General features: G+C 43.6%; 1 protein-coding gene across 1 annotated transcript in view; it reads left to right on the top strand.

Annotated features, from left to right (window-relative positions):
- Positions 1-20,077, top strand: part of pHCl-1 (pH-sensitive chloride channel 1) — a 76,641-nt gene that overhangs the window by 34,422 nt on the left and 22,142 nt on the right. Inside the window, exons 3-6 of the mRNA XM_037423051.2 lie at positions 6,809-6,888; positions 8,758-8,822; positions 9,707-10,013; positions 12,599-12,739. Of these exons, the coding sequence (XP_037278948.1) occupies positions 6,809-6,888; positions 8,758-8,822; positions 9,707-10,013; positions 12,599-12,739 (593 nt within the window). The remainder of the gene's footprint in view (positions 1-6,808; positions 6,889-8,757; positions 8,823-9,706; positions 10,014-12,598; positions 12,740-20,077) is intronic.

Below are 20,077 nucleotides of genomic sequence, written 5' to 3'. Positions count from 1 at the left end.
ACCTTGTTTGGGCTGACCAACGCCGTTTGGCTGGTTCCTCGCGATATTTGTCACTTTTGAACTGGGACAAACGTATGTGACTACGAGCCTTGTGCGGAGGCACACGTAACAGTACTAAGACCACGAATTTAGATATGACATCTTCTATTCATCTTCGACAGTGCCATTTACGAAGGAATACATAAAGAAAAACAATGGTACAGCGCTAACTGAGAAGATTAGCTTATAACTTACATACGACACCACGCTATCCATGGTTGCTGCGATAAAACCGCGGTGTTAAAAAAATAACGCGACTTGCATGAACTCTCACTGGGCTGCGTCATAGCAGAAATGGCGGATTAGAAGCAGACCAGGAAGAGGAAAATAAAGGCAAAGACGATAACGAAAATAAAGAAGAAAACTTACACAGTACGTGCCGCTTCATGAAGATGATAAATTGGTACGCTAAACTATGTTCGTTATCATGCATAGAGGAATGCTTGCTATAGGAGGTAGTCACATGACGTCTTCACGCGTTATTTTGATATTTTGATGTACACTTCGCAGCTTCCAGCCGTTCTGGAGATAAGCAGATTAAGATAAGGAAGTGCGCCTTTCTATGTGCTTTCTGTACTACAAAATGGCGGCCACAGTGACGTCAGTGCATACTCCCTATACTGTACTATACATTGCTATGCTTCATCTCTTTATTATGTTTCTTCTTTTTTAGCTACGTGGCTGTATATCTTTCCCTCTCTGTATATTTCTTCCTTTGTCGTTCTGTCTTTTTCTCTCTTTATCTTTCTGTGATTTGGTTCTCTTTGTCCCTGTAGTCTATCTCTCACCTTTATCTTTTTACGTATTCCATTTGTTAATTCTTTCTCTGTCTCTTTGTAACCGTTCCCTCGCCTTCCGTGTTTTTCTCCGTTTATCTCTTGCCCTCGGTCTTTTTTTCCGTCGTTCTACTTATGTCTGTTTTCATCTATTTCTATTTCTCCCGATGTCTTTCTTTCTTTCTCTCTCTTTCTGTGTAGTTGGTCGCTTAACTTCTATGTTTTTCTCTCTCTTTCTTTCCCTCTGTGTAGTCGCTTTCTCGCCTTCTATCTTTTTCTGTTCGTAACTCTTTCTATCTCTATCTCTTTTTGTCTCGGAAGTCGTTCTCCCAACATTCTTTCCCACCTCCTCGAATATTTCATCCTTCCCCTCACTTCCCTATCACATTACCTTGCGTGCCATACTACACGATGCTCTGCTCTGCCAACGTTCATGGATAGCCGAACGGTTAGGACGCTTGCATTCCGTCAGTGGGTGCGTGTGTTTGAATCTCGCCTCTGAAAAAAAAAAAACACGTTTTCGCCAAGAAGTTCTCTTATCCTGAATTCGTTTTTTTCTCCCTCTCTCACCCGTCAAGTTGATGACATCCCTCGCCAGACAAATGGACGAAATTGTGGTAGCGAGGAAAAGGAAACAATAAAGCAGATAAAGAAAAGGACTAAGATGGCGTGTGCAGGTTCAAGATGATGATAATTTCTTATCTATGACACACAGCCAACCTCGACCTTAACAGCTCTGCTTTAATGTAAATTCAGATGCATAGGCGCAGTTGTGTTGAAGGAAAATACACGTGGCAAGATTTTGTGATCTCTGCGTGAGTATTTAACATGACGCATATTGAACATTCTGATTTATCTGTGTGTAGAGACTAAGCAGTTTTACTTGTTATCATTTCAAGATTCCATTGCCACAATTACACATGCCAATGCCAGTTTACGAAGGCATGCTAGAGCAGCTTGTGTTAGCACTGCCATGCGAAGGCTATCAAAAATTTTGGAGTATAAAACTTGCAAACGTGTTGTATAGTTTGCTGCTGGGCTTAATGATTATGCAAGCCCTTTATATGAACTTCAGCTTCCTCATCCGAATTGAAGTATCCGTCGCATCGCGTCTTTTCCGAAGCAACTTGCTTTGGTGTAAAACGTCGGCCCGAACTTTGTATTTCGGTTTTACTTGTCGCGTATGTTAAAACTCAAGCTATGAAGTCCAGGCTTATCAAAACTGTTATAAGCTGCAGTGCGTACATTTAGAGTATCAAAAAGCAGACAAGAAAAAAATGCGCTAGGATTGTGACGGTATCGATCGCTTTCTGGCTAAGTCCCGGAGACATTAACATCGGTACAGCGAGATCAATACACAAACGGCGTTAGGTCATTGTACGCAAGCAGGGTCGAAAGAGGTGGCCACGTCGATGGTGAAAGCACTGAAAAACTGTCTGGGCTGCTTGAGTACGAGACAATTGGGTCGTTATAGTAGCAAAAAAGAAAGAAAAATAAAACATCATGCTGGCGTTAGCTATACTGTCCCTGAAGAAAAACATGGAGAAGTTGGCAGCCGTTCCCCTTCGTTAAGTTATCAATGAAAAAAACTCATGAGTGAATGCAAACAAAAAAAGAGGTAGGGGGTGAGAGAGGAATAAAGACGGTGTTCTTGCCGTGACCGAAGTGTAACCCGCTGACTAAGTCATGTCTCAAGGACGAAATAATTGAATAAAAGCTGTCCGAGAGTCGCCTAAGACTCGCACCCCCTTAACCGCGGCATGGTCTTTATGTATGAAGGAAAGAGAAACGAGAATGGCGGGGCTGGCAGGAAAAGGCTGAGGAGCGTTGACCTTTTCGCGACGAACATGATGCACGTAGGCGGGTGGAAGGGGCTTGCTTGCGTACATCATCGAAAGCTCCCGCCGTACTGATAGTTCAAGGGGCGTCGGCTTCTTTTGAGTACGTCGACAAATGGATTCCCTCTGCGACGAGCTGCGACGCAACGCAGTGCGGTTGGAACACGGTCAGCATAAGAGGCCAGGGCTCGGCTGGAAACAGATGATTCGCAGTGTAACTTTTCCCTCTTCGATGCGCATTGGGGTACTCTAAGTTAAGTCTCTATTACATTGGTTACGCCCGTACAGATGCAGAAAGACAATCACGCCTGATATGGCAACTTAAGAATAATGAATTGATGAAGAGATGAAGTGATGTTTTGCTGAATTGCAGTGCATGTACGACAAGAAATATGTAAAGAAAACGTACCCCAGTGTACAACCATCGGAAAAGCGACTGCTAAACCATTTCTATGTGGAACCTTATAATAGGTGTTTTACTTCATGAGCATGAATTTCAGTGTAAACGCGCTGTATCAGGTATATTGCTCGATGATTTGAGAACTCTTTTATTTTTTTATTCACACGTTTAAAAACAAGAGAGACAGAGCTAACGGCGCTTGCTTGTGCCTGGCTGAGGCGCTCCCTCTCCGGGCGATGCCTTTCGACCCTTGCGAAGTAAATCGAGAACACAATCTGGCCTTCACTTTTTGAGAGATTATTTGATTCTACCAATTAGGCGATACGATTTATCCAAAGCCCTGTAAGGGTCTTACAAAGACAGAGCAGCGCCCATTCCTTCATCTTTACACAAGTACACTGCTGTGCGCTGCAGCATTAACACACTTCGATCCTGCCTGAATGCCCACACTGTGCGGACACGTCTTCGGACATTTTCCACGTAGTGTGGGCACGCCAAACAACCGCGAACCTTGTCCCAAAACCCCATCCCAACCGGGGAGGACTGGGAAGTGGCCCTGCTCGGCTGCTCCGATCTGGCGAGCCAAAAAGCCCTGTTGACCAAGCCCGAGGGGCGGCAGTCGCCAATGGGCTCCTGTAATGAAGAGCCCGCCTAGTGATTGTGAGGAGTGGTCCCTTCTGGGTTTCCTCATTCTTACTCCCATTGCAGCAGCAATAAAAGTTTTTCGTTACGAGCAAGCCCTGACCGAGTTACCGAGAGAGTTCCTGTAATCGGCTTACATTGCGATCAAGTCGCTAACGCCTTGGTTCACAACGACGCAAGCCAAACTACAGAGATTCCCTATGCGCATTTTGGCAGAGGTAAAAGAAATGTCAACACAACAGCAAAAAATCCGGCGTTCAAACTCCCGTTGCATAGTAACAGACCTAGTCTCAAACTGGGTGAAGCAGAAAAGGTAGTGTCTGTACTCGTCTTTCCAACTTTTTTTGTGTGCGTGGCATTATTCGGCTTGCATTTGTTTGCAGAGAATTATCCGAGAGATGCGCATTGCGTTACTATTGCAAAAGCATCAGTATACTACCAGTAAACCTACCGTAACTGAGCGTTCCTTATAGCGAAACCACCAAATCGAATAACTTTACGTCTAAGTTGGCAAACCAGGTTGCTAGAGTTGGGGATCGCCAAGTTCAGTCCGGAGAGCATCACCGCAAAGGGCCTTCGCCACTGACGCTACGGATGTTCTTCCTCACACTGAGTGCTGCGGGCAAAGCGCAAGGAATACGATTACCAGAAATACCCGTATTTGAAATGTCATTCTTGCTTGTATTTCTACACTAAGCCAACGCACCACAGTGGTGAAGCATTCCGCGCAGCCGATACGAAGCGAAGATGATTTTTTGTGTGCGTGTCTAGACGTAAACCACTCTACGAATTTATGAGCTCCCCACGCTGTCTGGGAACCGCTTATAGAAAATACATGGCCACTAAAACCGTTTGCTTGTTTTGGCTTTCTGCGCGAGAACCATTTATGGAACTAGTGGGCTCGGTTTGGCGAGGTCTTCCCAGGATTCTGTAAGGCCGTAGTTTTTGTGAGTCCTTCAATCCTTGATATGGAAAACAGCTTTTATATTTATTTTTTTCTATATTTTTTTCGGATTAGTCTGCGCAGTCTGTTGGTGGTAGTTATTAGATTTTACGTGCAAACTCAGTCTTCGTAAGTGTGTTCCGCGTTTTCCTCACATATGCGCCAAAGTCTCGGCATATATTACACTTTTGCGATAGCAATTATATGGAAAATCTCAACTGGTTTTTGCCGTCGCCACCACCGCCACCGTCATTCACGTATACATATATCTATGTGTATATATATACGGGAGGATGTGCTAGTCTCATCATTCTGCGCAACGAACATCGCCTCTCCGGCCGCTGTCGTCTGCGCATCTGCTTATCTCGTGAGCGAACTGGGAGGAGGGGGGAGAGAAGGATGTGCTTAGGGTTGCTGTGCTATCGAGGCAGCGATCAGCACGCGCCTTGTGCCCCCACAGCAGGTGGGAGCTTCTACGGGCTGCGCTCTCAACACGAAATGAAACGGTGTGAAGAGCGTATCTAGAGCGGCCGTGTTCTGCTACACCAGCGTTTTGTAGAGTTACGTGAGATCGGATCTTAATAAGTTGACTGTCAATCTCACTTCGTATAACATTGCAAGTTGTCGCTATCACAATAATTGCTTCACCGTTTCGGTGAAACTGATTTTGTGCAATCGTCTCTACCACAGTTACGAACTTCACTTGACACTTTCTCTTTGCTTGACTTGGACATCGCCGGAAATGAATTTGCACTCTATTACTAGAATGAGATTTTATTCTTCTTATGCCAAAAGTGAACCTCTACGACTTCATGGTAATGAGATATATAATGACATCTTAATTAGGATCAGTTGCTATAACACTCATAAATTAAAGAACTTTTTAATTATTCTTGATGCAATAGAATGAGTGCCTTGAAGTAACGTAGTACAAATTTGACACATCTGCATACAGTTCTACATAGGTGGCGTTGAACAGGGGTAAGCAAGAACTGCTAGTAAAAGGAAATAGAGGAAATGCTAAGTAACTGCATTGTCGAGTACACAAGAGAAGGCTCCGTGTCTTTCGGAAATTATCACTTAGTCATCGTAAGCTTCGTGCATTCACCCCGCGTTCCCGTTCCTTTACATCAACAGCGGATTAATTCCTCTCGACCTAGTCTCTATGTGTATAAATTTAAACAAACAAGCATCCTTCTCGCGCGCATGGGGCCTTTTTGCGTGCATACTGTTTATTTGTGTAACTGCGCACCGCACTGCGTGGACAACGAAAGCCAGCGGGAGCAGTACTCGGGCTTCCAGAAGCCTCTCGCTTTGGCGGCTCGTCCTCGAACCTTGAGTGCTCAACCTTGTACGGCTCGTGCTTCTAGGTCATTCCGTCACGGGCTTCGCCGTCCCTGGAAGCCGGCTCGACATCAGAAACGGCTTGATGCAAGGGCTCAGTGCTTTCGCATTTGTAACCCAACAGCCCCTTGCGTCAAAGAAACGGACCACCTCGGAAAGCGTGTCGTCGCTATATAAAGCACTTGCCCGTGTTGTATGTGTATTTTCCGGATGCCTAAACGCTCTCGAGTGGTGCAAGTTCTCTCTGGGCGATGGGCCAGAAGTGTGCCACTCTGTGGGGCCTGAGACGCCTGTATAACGCTTAGCTTTCAGTTAATCGCACCAACGTGAAACAAAACAACACAGCGGGGAATGTTCAGCTGCCCGAAAGAGCACGCGCCAAAGTAATGGCGTTTTCTCCAGCATCATTCTTCTCAACAACACTGTGCTTGGTTTACTGCTATATGTATGCCATATTTCAAACAGAAGCAGCTATGATGTGTCCCACGCGCGAACATTTGCTGCTCAAAGAGAACAAAAACAACGAAGTTCGGTGTTCTGGGTTGCCTACGAATCGTGCCGCACTTTGCCCAAACGCGAAGAGTTCGCCAAGTGGCTTCAAATGAATCGGCTTCACATGAACCGGCTGAAGAGGTTATAACGGCCCCCGCAACAATCCTTAGTTTGTTGTGTGCGCTGCTTATTTTAGCGTACGAAGCCAGCGCACTGCCTGTCTTCATCCCCTTTCTCCACCCATTTTTTTTTCAAGTGCTGCATTGACATCATTGCTTCTACATTGTGCTCTACAACCCAGCCTGCCAGTGTTCTTACACGACTGATTTTGCAGGTTCCATAACTACACGGACAAGCAGATCCTCGACTACCTCCTCGACCCGGTGCGCTATGACCACCGGATACGACCACAAGGTGCGTGCGACCACGTTTCGCGCGATTTAGGGCTGAGGGAATGTTTGCAAACACTTCGTGTGTGGCTACGAAAGCCTTACAACATATCTGTAATTGTCAGTAATCTGAGCCCACATCCAGTGTATGTATTAGAGTTAGATGTGGCGTATATATATTCACTTTGTAAGGGCCTGAAAAAAATTAAAACCTCAAAAGTAATTCCTTTGCGAAACAAAAAAAAAGCGCACGTACATTTAACAAGAGGCCGCACAAGCTTCAAACGTCAGCCTTTCATGCGCTGGAATTCCTTGTTAGTCTTAAGGCAAGTGTCACGTTCTTTCCGGTCGTTGTGTTGAGCGAGAAAGCGAGGAACTCACGCTTGACTTTGCGTTGATGAGGTTCCTTCCGGCGCACTAATTGTAGAGCCTTTTTCCCATCTCAACCTTTTCTGTTGTTGTTTTTTTCACTCGCTCACTCCATGGGCACTTGTCAACAGGACAGGAATTCATGCAAGAAACCGAACATTCGGGACCCTTGTGCACGTATCTTCCCTCTCGAGATGACTGGCGGCGACATCGGCGTGATCATTACTACGCCGTGTCGCACAGACGTCTTTAAAAGTCATTAGGTACGAAACGTTGTAAACAACTAATAATGATGGTGATGATCGCAAAAGCGATCCTTCCACCTCTGGTGGACGCAATGATTCTTTCACGTGTTCCCGAGACCCACTCGTTTCTTTAACAAAAAAAATAAAAAGAAGATTTTAGGGAAATGCTTGTGAGTGCCGCTTTCTTCTAATGAGCGCTTGCAGCTGAACTCTAGCGTGTCTTTAGAACACTTTCCTCGCTCATTAATTTTAGGCTGAAAGCGAATTTCCTGCCGCATATTTTCATAACCCGTAGGATTAAAAAAAGCCGTTCTTGACGAAGCTGAAGATTTTGCTTTTGTCGATTTTGCACGTGTACGGCCTTACTTTAATGATCTTCTATGTTCAAGAAGAAATATATTCGCAAACGAGCATTCTACGAGCAAAGCACAGTTAGGCGAGAGTGGTGCTGCCGTGAAGCAGCGTTTGACTGTGCTCTACTGGAGGCAGGTTCAGCTGGAGCGTTAAAAAAGTAGCCATTAACTAAGTGAAGAAACACGTTTGAAACCTGGTGATAATCGACACGTATAGCCATCTCACCCACAGCCATAAATGTTTTGTGTAAAAGGCGCAGACGTATTTACTTCTCACCACTATTGTCAAACAAACATGAACTGAAGGTATCTGTTCACTTGCTTGAAAATAAATATTCTTCCAACTTGGCATGTGGCTTACGGGAAAGCTTGAAGGTGGAGGAATGTTCAGAAAGAGAGAAAAGAAGTTCTATGAAGTCCAACGCCACAACAGAAAGCCATACGGGATTCACAGAAAAGAAGGGTTCACCGTATACAAAACGAAGAAGACACTCGACCGGAACGAAATGTTGTTTTGTTCTAAGCTTTCTCTCTCCGACCTACCCACCTTGGTTTGTTCAGTAGCTTTACTTCGGGCACTGTTCTCCTAGTTCATTCTTGTAGTTTCAACATAATCTCGACGTGTATTTACCTCCAACTCTCATGCAGAGAGCAGCCCTCGGAATGACAGCAGCCGTAGTTTGTACCTACCATAAGATATAGGCGGAGGAAAATCCGCCAAGCATTGGAGAGCTTCCCGCTGAAAATTCCACGAACGTTCTCATTTCTTCGCGTACCGGTTGTGCGACGAGCTCGTAGAAAACAGATCGGTGGATTTTCGTGTTCGTCTGAAGTCGACATATGTCGAGGAATCTGTTTACGGAGCAGCGAGGCACGTCGCGTGTTCGAAAGTTTCCATTAATTCTTTTTTCATCTTATTGCTGGCAGAGCGGACCCAAGTCAATGTCAGTGTCCTGCTGCTGACCCTTTCTTCACCGGACGAGTCAAGCCTGGTGAGTGAATGCCGTTTCCTGCTTAGAACATTGCAATCATCTGCTCCTTAACGGAGCGAAGCAGGTTTTGTGAAGTTGCGAGTGACTCTTGGCTTACTTGAGTCGATTTAGTTGTTTGTTCGTCATTCGGCCTCTACCGTCTCCTTCTCAAGAAGATGAAACAAAGTGCTAAAGCACTGCTAAGCGAGCGTATTCGACCTGACCTCTGACCTCACACGTTTGTTAACTGTGAAGTATTACTTATGAATTGCTATTGCTTATGAATTATGAATGGAAATAGAGAGTTCTTTCGGTATCAAAGATAAAGTAACACATTCTTGTAAATATATTCAGGCATGGTGCTTATCTCATACATACATACATACATACATACATACATACATACATACATACATACATACATACATACATACATACATACATACATACACACACACAGATAGATAGATAGATAGATAGATAGATAGCTAGCTAGATAGATAGATAGATAGATAGATAGATAGATAGATAGATAGATAGATAGATAGATAGATAGATAGATAGATAGATAGATAGATAGATAGATAGATAGATAGATAGATAGATAGATAGATAGATAGATAGATAGATAGATAGATAGATAGATAGATAGATAGATAGATAGATAGATAGATAGATAGATAGATAGATAGATAGATAGATAGATAGATAGATAGATAGATAGATAGATAGATAGATAGATAGATAGATAGATAGATAGATAGATAGATAGATAGATAGATAGATAGATAGATAGATAGATAGATAGATAGATAGATAGATAGATAGATAGATAGATAGTGCACGCTGATCGTTTCCGCTGAACTTCTTGGGGAACACACGGGATACCACGCGGTGTTTCGCAGAAATACGAGATCGAATTCCTGCTGCACCAGCGCTGGGAGGACCAGCGGTTGCAGTGGTTCGCCACCGAGGAGGGCGGCAGCCACCTGAACGGCCTGCTGCACGAGGGCCACCTCTGGAAACCCGACATCTACTTCCTCAAACATGGAGAATTCAAGTCCCCGTTGGCTCCCATACACATGAGCCTGCGCCTCTACCCGAACGGAACCGTGCTGTATACGCTCCGACGTCACATGACCCTCGTCTGTCAGGGAAACCTCAAGATATTCCCCTTCGACAACCCAAAGTGCCCCTTTGCCGTGGAGAGCAGTGAGTGCCCTTTCTTTGCATAGAAGGTGCAGAAAGCCTAAGCCCAATGAAGTTGTTCTCGGCGGGCATTCCTCGCTGTAACGTGCAGAGACGATTACTACAACACCTAAAAGCGTGGTGCTGTCAAATACTTACATTTGATGAAAGCATTTTAGAATGCCAACTTTATTTTGCTTCCTTTCTTTTTTTTTTCGCGTCCCTTTTGTTTTTTCAGCGCTATTACATTTCTGATCATGGGGTATCAACTATAGTTCGACCCGCCGCCTTTAAAGTTGATTAATTTGTCATAGACTATTGTCCAGGTGATTGTCATCAAATACCACAAAGGTGGTCTAGTGTAAGAACAAAATCATTGATTCAAGACTTCGGCCACTTAGGAATTTTTATTTTTTTAGTCTTCTCTCCGCGCACAAAATGTAGCAGTGGTGGACAATAGCGGAAGCAACTACAGCAATTTTCCGTATTTTGCTATTGTATTTCCTAGAGTAAACTGTGAGTGGAACAGTGTGGCTCTCTATTTCTAAATTATTTATAACAAGTACGTCAAATCTCCCGTTTTATTATTTAGCACGTCCTAACATCGTGAGAATGGAGTGGGGAGCATTACGAGGCTGAGCGGGCTATAGATTGGACTTATATCTGACGTTACGTTGGTGTGGCATAGCAGAACATTTATGATAGCGTCAGGGCGTTGTCCATGCCTCGTCTCTGGCAATGGCTTTTCGGTACACTGCGTCATTGCCCCCACTGTTACACAGGGTCTGATAAGATAGCCAATCGGCTACTCAGCGGTAGCTGTCGCTGGAGATGGCAGTCTGTGGGTCATCGCCTGAGCTACGTAATGTATACCACCACATCCTTGATAATAAATGTCTGCTCAGTAATGGCGGCACTCCCAATATCTGGTGACGCTAGTCTGTGTTTTCCTATACCTTGCGTTTCGATTCAGTATTGAAGCACTCGTTCTGCTGCGAAATGCTTACAGGCTTCCCGTGGTAAACTTTCTCGTTTCCATTCATGGGCAACTGTTTCAGTACATTGCGAGTGATTACACCTAAACTTGGTCATTGCGTCTTGTCAAGGTACCTAATTTCAGGCTTCACCTTCAAGAATAGGAAAATAGCATTGCCACGTAGCTTTTACGCACACACCCACCAAGAAGTTGAATTCTGGAGTGATTTATAAACTTTTATACAAGTGATAGCTTAAAGTGATAGCTATAGCCAGGAAACAGCATGCAAAAAGGTATAGTGTCATCGCTATAAGCGACACATTACACGGGGCATGATTAAGATTGTATGGTAGATTTATCGGTAAGTGGACGTCTAAAGCATGAATTAAGATATAGACATACAATTGTAGAACGCCCGCGTTCAAACAGACCATATTGAATAGGCAATCCAATACATGTTTTTTATAAAACTGGCACAATTCATTGCGGCGGGAAAGTCAAGCTGCGAATACCAAACTACTTGTAGTAGTAATAACTCACTCTGCAACTTTTTTATCTCATTTTAGACGTTAGCAACATATTTAGAGTGTCTGCTAGCACATCTGTGTATTGCAATAAGTATGTATTGGCTAGTTTGGGCCTTGTCATATTGTGATATACAAATATTTGCTTAATCAGCTAGAAGAGAATCATTGGGTGATATTCGTTAACATAGCCAGCTTATTACGGAAGTCTTTGACTATTCTTAGATACGTCAAACGCTATCAGTACCTGAAACGGGACAAAACAATATAGACGTGTACTAAGCTAGGGCCTGTCTCTCATTCTAAGGTCATTATTTCTGCAAAGTTCAGTATAAACTTGTGTACCAACTTGTCCAAGAGCAAGTACTTTTAAAGAAAACATAATTAACAGCATATCATTAAGCGCTGTTTATGTGCAATTTTAATTGCCTGAATGTAGATACGAGCGCTGATTCAAGAAAACTGATAAAGCAGTGTAGTCAAGAAACCACCAGAATCAATAAAACTTTCTACTACACCTGCGTAGCCTCACGGAGAAGTCACAGCTGTGCATTAACGCGATGAACTGGAAGTCATGATTTTCGAGGAAGCTTAGGGCCAGCGTTGAAAAATATTTTCCGATCTAGAATTCAGTGGAAAGCTCTACTCTGAAACAATAGTACGAAAAACCTGTCGTGTAAGACATTACAAGTGAGGCGCATATACGCTTTTGCTCTTTCTGTTAAATGCTTCGCGCACTACGACTGAAGGAAGCCTTAGTGACCCCTCTAACCCATATTTTTGTAACACCGATAAGTACTTATACAGCATGCACTCACATGCAATGAGTACTACTTAATGTTCGCTAATGTTCCCTTAGGTTGGCTACATGATGGTAAATTTAGCCGAGTGTTGAATAATGTCTTTTCAATATGACTGTATAGCTTAGTGTTGGCCAATATTCGCAGTTCAATATGTGACGTCAGCTGTTGTGTTTGACAGTGCTAACTACTCGCTGTTATGACAGTAACATTGTAGCGATTTCATATAATTCCAATGATTTTTAGCTGTCTACCAATATATTTTTTCAAACATGCTTCTTATCATCCTCCACTCGTGTCTTATCGCAGTGTCACACGAAGAGAGCCAGCTCAAGATTGACTGGTCCCCGACCGAGCCGTCCATCAACACGGCCACATCGCTGAGGGCGCACAACGCTTACCTGGCCAAGAACGAGACTGGCTACTGCGACACGAGACACACATGGAGAGGTATACAACCTGTTCACGCGGAAATGTATCAACCGTGTTTAACACCCTTTTTTATACCAAAAAATCAAGCTGTTTATTTTTGTCCGTTTTTTTTTTAGTTCTGACGACTCGTTTCCTCTGGACGTTATTGTAAACATTAATCTTAATTTCGAGGTATTTGGGCAGTAGCGAAAGGAGGGGGGGGGGGGGATGGTTTGCCAGTTCACGGCTTCATTGACTTCTGCGTCTCACTCGGTTTCGTTTAACAAAGAAACTTGGCTCGCTCGATCTTTACTCGCAAACCAGGCCTCCTGCTTCTTCCTGTGAGGCCCGTAAGGAATATAATCCAAAGGCATTGTGAGAACAATTTAAGTGCAGAAAGGCAAGTTTATTTTAAACGCTTACGCACTTATACTGTTCACAAAAACGAAAAACAGAGGGAGGAAGAAAGGAGGAAGTACAAGCAATGATGCCCGGTAGCCAGTAATCGATTTTCTAAAGGAGGATGGAAACCCGTCTGTCGCCCTACAGACGCAAACAATAAACCTAAGGAGAAGGTGTGCAGAAAGAAAAATTATCGTGGTTATGTGAAAGCCACGGCGAAATGTATTTTTTATGTGCAACTTGATAAATAACGGAAAACACAGTGCTCTAGCATCTTCGCCAGCCAACTACGTGGCAGTTCCAACTGCAGGGCAGTATAGAGCTTCGAGATTAAGAGAAGAGTTAGTTGTGATAACTTCGAACATCCTCGTAAACTTTCTTACATCTTCAAAGCAAGCACTTTCTTCTTACTTATAGTATAAACACGGTAATCACTGTTAAATTTATACCTTAGAGCAAGCTTTTTTGAGCACTTCGTGGGAACTGCCCTAAATTACAATAACTTGTCACATCGAGTGCTTTCAGCTTTTGTTAAAGCTGTCGTCAATAAGGAGTCCAGTCACATTTGCTGACGCCAAATTAACTAAGAGGGGGTAACTGAAGAGGCGGGACATATGTTCGTGAAATAGATTACTGAGGATGATGAAACGAGTAATATGCTGACGTATGCATGACACCAGGCCTATTTTTTTCTACTTTATCCGCTTTGAATTCAGCATTTTGTTCTATTTTTTTTCAATTACCAAGCTATTTATGCATGAGTTGTATTTAGTGATCCTAGGCTGCAGTCATACTTTTATAGTAAATGTTCCATTTTTAAAAGAGTGTTTATGGGCTTGTGGCACATATGGCGCCATGAAGGGGTACTAAAAAATCACTTTGGGTCAGATTGACAAGCTGCTCTCTTAAAACACTCCTGCCATACGTTTCACAACAATAAGTGCACTATTAGCGGAGAAGATCAAGGTTGAAGTTTCACTTTAAATTTCGCGCCGAAACCTTGTGCGTGACGTAGAAAAGTTGAGAATGTGTTTTCCATAATTTCGTGATACTGGCTCGATGATTTTTTCTAAATTCGTATGATAAGCCTATGGCACCCGCAGATGACAATGTACCTCATTTGCATCGGTGACAAGTTGCGTAGAGGCAAGAAGACACCTTCAAAGTCTATGATGTCTTGGTGTTTGGTGTGAAAATCTCAGAGTGGCGTTTGCACTCACATTTTCTTTTCACCCGTTTTCTCGCTTACCAAGTCTCGCATTGCAGTAAGAGTGATGGTTTCGTAATTGTGAAATTTCAGTTACAAATACGCGAAAAAATTGTCTTGCCCTTTAGTGTCTCTGTAAGAGTGGAAATTGTTGTAACATGCATTCTTAGAAGCAATGGCGCAATCAGTGTGTCATTCTGGCAAAAACCGAGAATGGACATCTGCTTCGCTTCTTATTCTTGCTACAAACGCAACAAAGAATCAATAATAATGATGTTTTGCCTATGTGACTCGACCGACTTTGGAAGGAAGGCCGAAACGTAAAACAAGCGCGAAATGCTCTATGTCATCGGGAGCAAAGAGTGCACTGTATACTTGCCTCTCCTTCGTCTTCTCGTGCTAGTGTCAACTAACACTCAAGTAGTGCAACCATGCTTCTCCATTTCGTGATTTCTTTTGGTAATTTCTTTGGTGCACACGTACAAAACACGACACCGGGGGACAACGAAACAATAAGTCATTAGCAGCGCACGTTCACGACTCATCTTAACAAATCTCAAGGGAGAAGAGCCTGCGTAGAAACTTCCTTCCCTGCTTTATAATACTAAAAAGGAATTAGGTTTAACGCCCCCAAACCACTATATGACCAATATAGACGCCGTAGTGAAGGACTGAAGGAAATTCTACCACCTGAGGTCATTTAACGTGCAACTTAATCTAAGTACACGAACCTGAAGCACTTTTACCTCAATCGAAAAAGTGGCCGCCATGTCCGGGATTTGATTACGCGACATGCGAGGCAACGGTCAAGCACTGAACCACCCTGGCGGGAGCTTTGAGAAACGGCTTGCAGATAAAATTTAAGGGCCACTATATTATACATACGAGCCTGTAATAGAGTGATTGCAGTACTTTGAATTCTGTCTAGTTAATTTGAACACAACGTGAGCCGTTCGCTGTCAAGCTCTTAGCGCTTTAAAGGCAGCTGCGTACAACGTTCTTGTGGTAGAGTACTATATAGCTATATTGCTCGCAATCGTTCACTTTATATTCTAAATACAAGTACTGTTGTGGGAATACTGCTACATTGGAGAAGTTATGGGGCTCCTTATCGTTTACAACTTTCTTCACACTTTCAAAAAACTTCACACGCCAAATGTTAGATGTCCACATCAGAGGCCCGAGCCAGGACGAATTACTGCCCACCTGTTGTGGAGCTTACAGTGCTTCATATCTTTTTTCATGCATCTAACGAAGCAAATGGTTGTTTACAACGCTCGAGAAAGAGCATCACAAAAACCATTAAACAATCATTGTTAAAGATTATGCGCCGGGCATTTTCGCTGATGAAATACTTTTATGCCACCACATTTGACTGAATGGCACCTCGATGATACCCTTCCAGTGTCGCGAAACTGTGCTCAGCGATGTAACGTACTGGCTTGGACGAACGAAGATCTTGAATCATCAGTGCTTCGTCAAACGTGCATACTTGCGAACTGGCCTTCTTTAAAATGTTCTATTCTGCATAGAAGAGAACACGGGTATATATATTGTTTAACGTGGCAGTATTCTATACCGGCCTTTACGTAGAATAAACTTGCATAACTGACAACACCAGCTCCCCTGTTGTTCTCTCTCCGTCGGTGTTGTACGGGCTATCGTTCACTTCAGCGGTATGCTGTCGCAAAAGTGCCTACAGCTTGTCCTCACGTAGCGTAAGTTTTATTGCGCATATATCTTTTACGTAAACAAAGCAAACAAAAATAATTAAAAGTCTTATGTTTTATTCACAGGTGGAAGTTAGAATAGTGATGTATCTCTGTATTCAAAACCACACACAAAAAAATAAAGAAACAATAACTAGAAGAGAGTGTTCACCCATCGAACACTGCCATGTATATACATATATACTAGATTGGGAGTTTTGTAAGTACACGATTACAGGAAACTCCTTATTTAAAGAAACGTGCGCTAAGAAGAGTCTGTTCTTACTATTTTTCCAGCTGCTCGTCTAGGTGATTCGAATGTGGCGTAAGCGCCATCGTGCTATGCGCTTTCGCTAAACAGCGTCATCACTGCAGTACGTACTTGTTCACTGTGAAGGCCAGTCGTGCTAACAGCGCCGGCTCGGTGGGTGGGTGGGCAGGTGGGTGGGCGGGCGGGGGGGCGGGCGGGCGGGCGGGCGGGCGGGCGGGCGGGCGGACGGACGGACGGACGGACAGACAGACAGACAGACAGACAGACAGACAGACAGACAGACAGACAGACAGACAGACAGACAGACAGACAGACAGACAGACAGATAGATAGACAGATAGATAGATAGATAGATAGATAGATAGATAGATAGATAGATAGATAGATAGATAGATAGATAGATAGATAGATAGATAGATAGATAGATAGATAGATAGATAGATAGATAGATACGCTCAAAGTCACCGAAGTTCACTAAGAGATTCTTCTCATTTAAAGAACTGATCAACGATATTGAGTACTTGGGGCCGTTGTACTTTACAATGGGAGAACATGAAGCCGTGCCGTCCCGCGGATGTGTTTAGAAAAAGTAATTAACAATTTTGAGGACTTGATACTCTACTATGAGAGAGCACAAAGCCGTCCCTTAGGCATCACACACGGATGTGTGTTTAGAACAAGTTGTTAACGATTTAGAGTACTTGGTACTCTACTATAAAACCCGTCCGCAAAATCGAGCATGTTACAAAATGAATGCATGTTTGTTTATAAAAAGTGGTTAACGATTTAGAGTACTTTGTACTCTACTATGGGAGAGCTGAAGGCCTTCCCAAGAAAATGAACGGGGGAGGGGTGTAGAAAAAATAAGTAACGAATTAGAGTACTAAGTACTCTACTATGGGAGAGCATTTAGCCGTCCCGGATTCATAATGTGCGTTTTGAAAGAGTGGTTAACGATTTTCAGTACTAGGTACTCTACTATGGGAGAGCAAAGAGCCGTCCCGTGCGCAGGCAGAGGTAGGGGGGGGGGGGGATTAGAATAAAGTATGTAATGATTTAGAGTACAGGGTACTCTACTATGGGAGAGCTTAAAGCCGTCCCCTAACCTTGATCTTGACGAGGAGGTTTGCAATTATCATAATGTTGCTTTTACGGACACACGGCAACTGACGAACGTCTTCCTGATACTATTTCACACAACCTAAAAAAATGTGACAGCCACGTCTGTTGAATAATTAGAATATTTCGCCTAATTGAAAGTTGACTTCGTTTTTTACCAAATTCCTACACGAGTGTTTTGACCATTGCGTATGACCTTTATCTTAGCCTTTGCAATATTTTCGATGGACACAAAAAAAATCTCACAATTGTCTTGTCATTTTCGACCAGCTCCGCGCATGTTATGCTTGATCTAGACAGTTCATAGGCTTCTCTATATTTAGAGAAGAGGCGCTGGCTAGGCAATTCAGATTTGCTTTCGAAGTAAAGATTTGAGCTATAAAGATTACGTGGTGCATGAAAAACGAAAAAAAAAATGCAGAATGAATTGCAACTCAAAGGCAGGACACATGGTTTATATATTTTTTTTTAATGCGAAGCATTTCTTAGCGAACTTCTGTGACTTTGAGCGTTATCTATCTATCTATCTATCTATCTATCTATCTATCTATCTATCTATCTATCTATCTATCTATCTATCTATCTATCTATCTATCTATCTATCTATCTATCTATCTATCTATCTATCTATCTATCTATCTGTCTGTCTGTCTATCTATCTATCTATCTATCTATCTATCTATCTATCTATCTATCTATCTATCTATCTATCTATCTATCTATCTATCTAGCCGCCTACGACTTTTAGCTCTCCTGGCCTATTTGATAATGGTACCGATACTAAACTTGGTATGACACAACATGATTGTATAAAGAACATATTTGACTAGTCATAACATGAAAATCATTACATGAATGTCATGATTTACATTTCATGTTCCTGCAGCTCTTGCGGTGGTTTCGCTCACATGTCATGTTGAGAAACTGGTATGGTATGACATGATTGCATGGCGAACACAAGCGAGAGACCCTAACATGAAAATCATGGCATGCTTGTAATGTAACCACATGCCTACATGCGAAGTTCATGATGTGCTCGCGGCTGTTTAGCCAGGGTCACATATAACAAATTTAGTATTACGCTACGTGAATGGATTACCAAGCTATGTGACTGGTGCAAACATGATAATCATGAGATGCGGGTCATGTAACAACATGACCATGCCACGCTCATGATGCGCTCGCGGCCATTTCGCTAGTTTCACTTATACCAAATTTGGTATTACGGGGCGTGAATAGATGACGAAGGTATGTGATTGGTGCAAACATGATAGTCATGAGATGTGTGTCATGTAAGAACATGACTACATGCCACAGTCAAGGCGCCAATACACTTAGACGTGACGTTGTGCACGTGCTCACCGGCGTTAATTTCGACACGTCCCGCCGGCGTTGCGACGCCAGGCGCCGGTCCTGCCATATACTCGCAGGCGTGCTCAGCACAGCGTTGCTTTGACGCATGCGCGTTTCAGCGCGTCCGGCGTCCCTCCGACACGCAAAGAGGGAGACGCAGTGCTGTCTGGGTAACGCATCGGTGCGAAATGCAGCATGCCGCATTTCGCAACGGTAGCTGTCAGGCCGCGCCCACGGATGCTGGTCGCGTCGGTCGTGCCTGGCGTCAGTCTATACAGTGCTCGCCTTTTCCTAACGTAGCGTCGCTGTGTCAGCGTGCACGCGCGTCAACGCTACATTGCAGTTTATTGGGCCTTTAATGATGCCCACTGTGGGGGTCTAGTGGCTAAGGTACTCACTCGGCTGCTGACCCGCAGATCGCGGGATTGAATCCCGGCTACGGCGCCTGCATTTCCGATGGAGGCAGAAATGTAGGCCTGTTTTCTCAGATTTGGGTGCACTTTAAAGAGCCTCAGGTGGTCGAAATTTCCAGAGCCCTCCACTACGGCGTCTCTCATAATCATCTGGTGGTTTTGGGACGTTAAACCCCACATATATATCAAGCATTTCATGATGTGCTCGCGGCCGTTTTTCTAGCTCCACATATACTAAATTTGGAATCATGTGACGTGAATAGATGGCGAAGGTAAATAACACATCCGAACATGATAATCATGACACGGAAGTCATGTACGGCATCATTTACCTCCCCCTCGTTGTGCAGTTCTGATTTTAAAGTGACATATCAACTTTTATTATTCGTGCTTCGCATATCATCTATTCCCACTGTACGCGAGATTTGCCTTTTTTTTTCTTACACCATGAAGCCACTGGCGCCGTTCGCCGCACGTAGCGTTCTTATATCGCGAGAAACGCGGTATACGTTTCCAGCTAGAGTAGCTAGCGTGCACGGTTAAATGGCCACTCACCAGGCCCCATAACAAATTTTAATTAGACCGTGGAAGTTGTTGTGTGTCCGATGAAGCGTAGAGTTTCTTTAATATATAGTAAACTCTATGGGATGAAGAGCATTATGCCACCAAAGTCTGCAGTCGGTTCATTAGAGCTGGAAAAAATGTCTTTTAATTTAATTTTCGGGGCGGTGCGAGAGGAAGACGTCACCCAGCGCTCACGCGTGCCAGGTCACATCGGAGTTTGTAGGCGCCTTGAGTGTTTCATGCAGTCATATTCTTACATGATGCGCATCTCATGATTATCATGCTTGCAGCAGTCACATACCTTGGTCATCAATTCACGTCACGTAATACCGAATTTGA

The sequence above is a fragment of the Rhipicephalus microplus genome, chromosome 4 (assembly GCF_043290135.1).
Source record: "Rhipicephalus microplus isolate Deutch F79 chromosome 4, USDA_Rmic, whole genome shotgun sequence".
Lineage (NCBI taxonomy): Eukaryota > Metazoa > Arthropoda > Arachnida > Ixodida > Ixodidae > Rhipicephalus > Rhipicephalus microplus.
The sequence above is the reverse complement of the archived record's forward strand: the minus strand, read 5'-3'. Positions and strand labels throughout refer to the sequence as shown.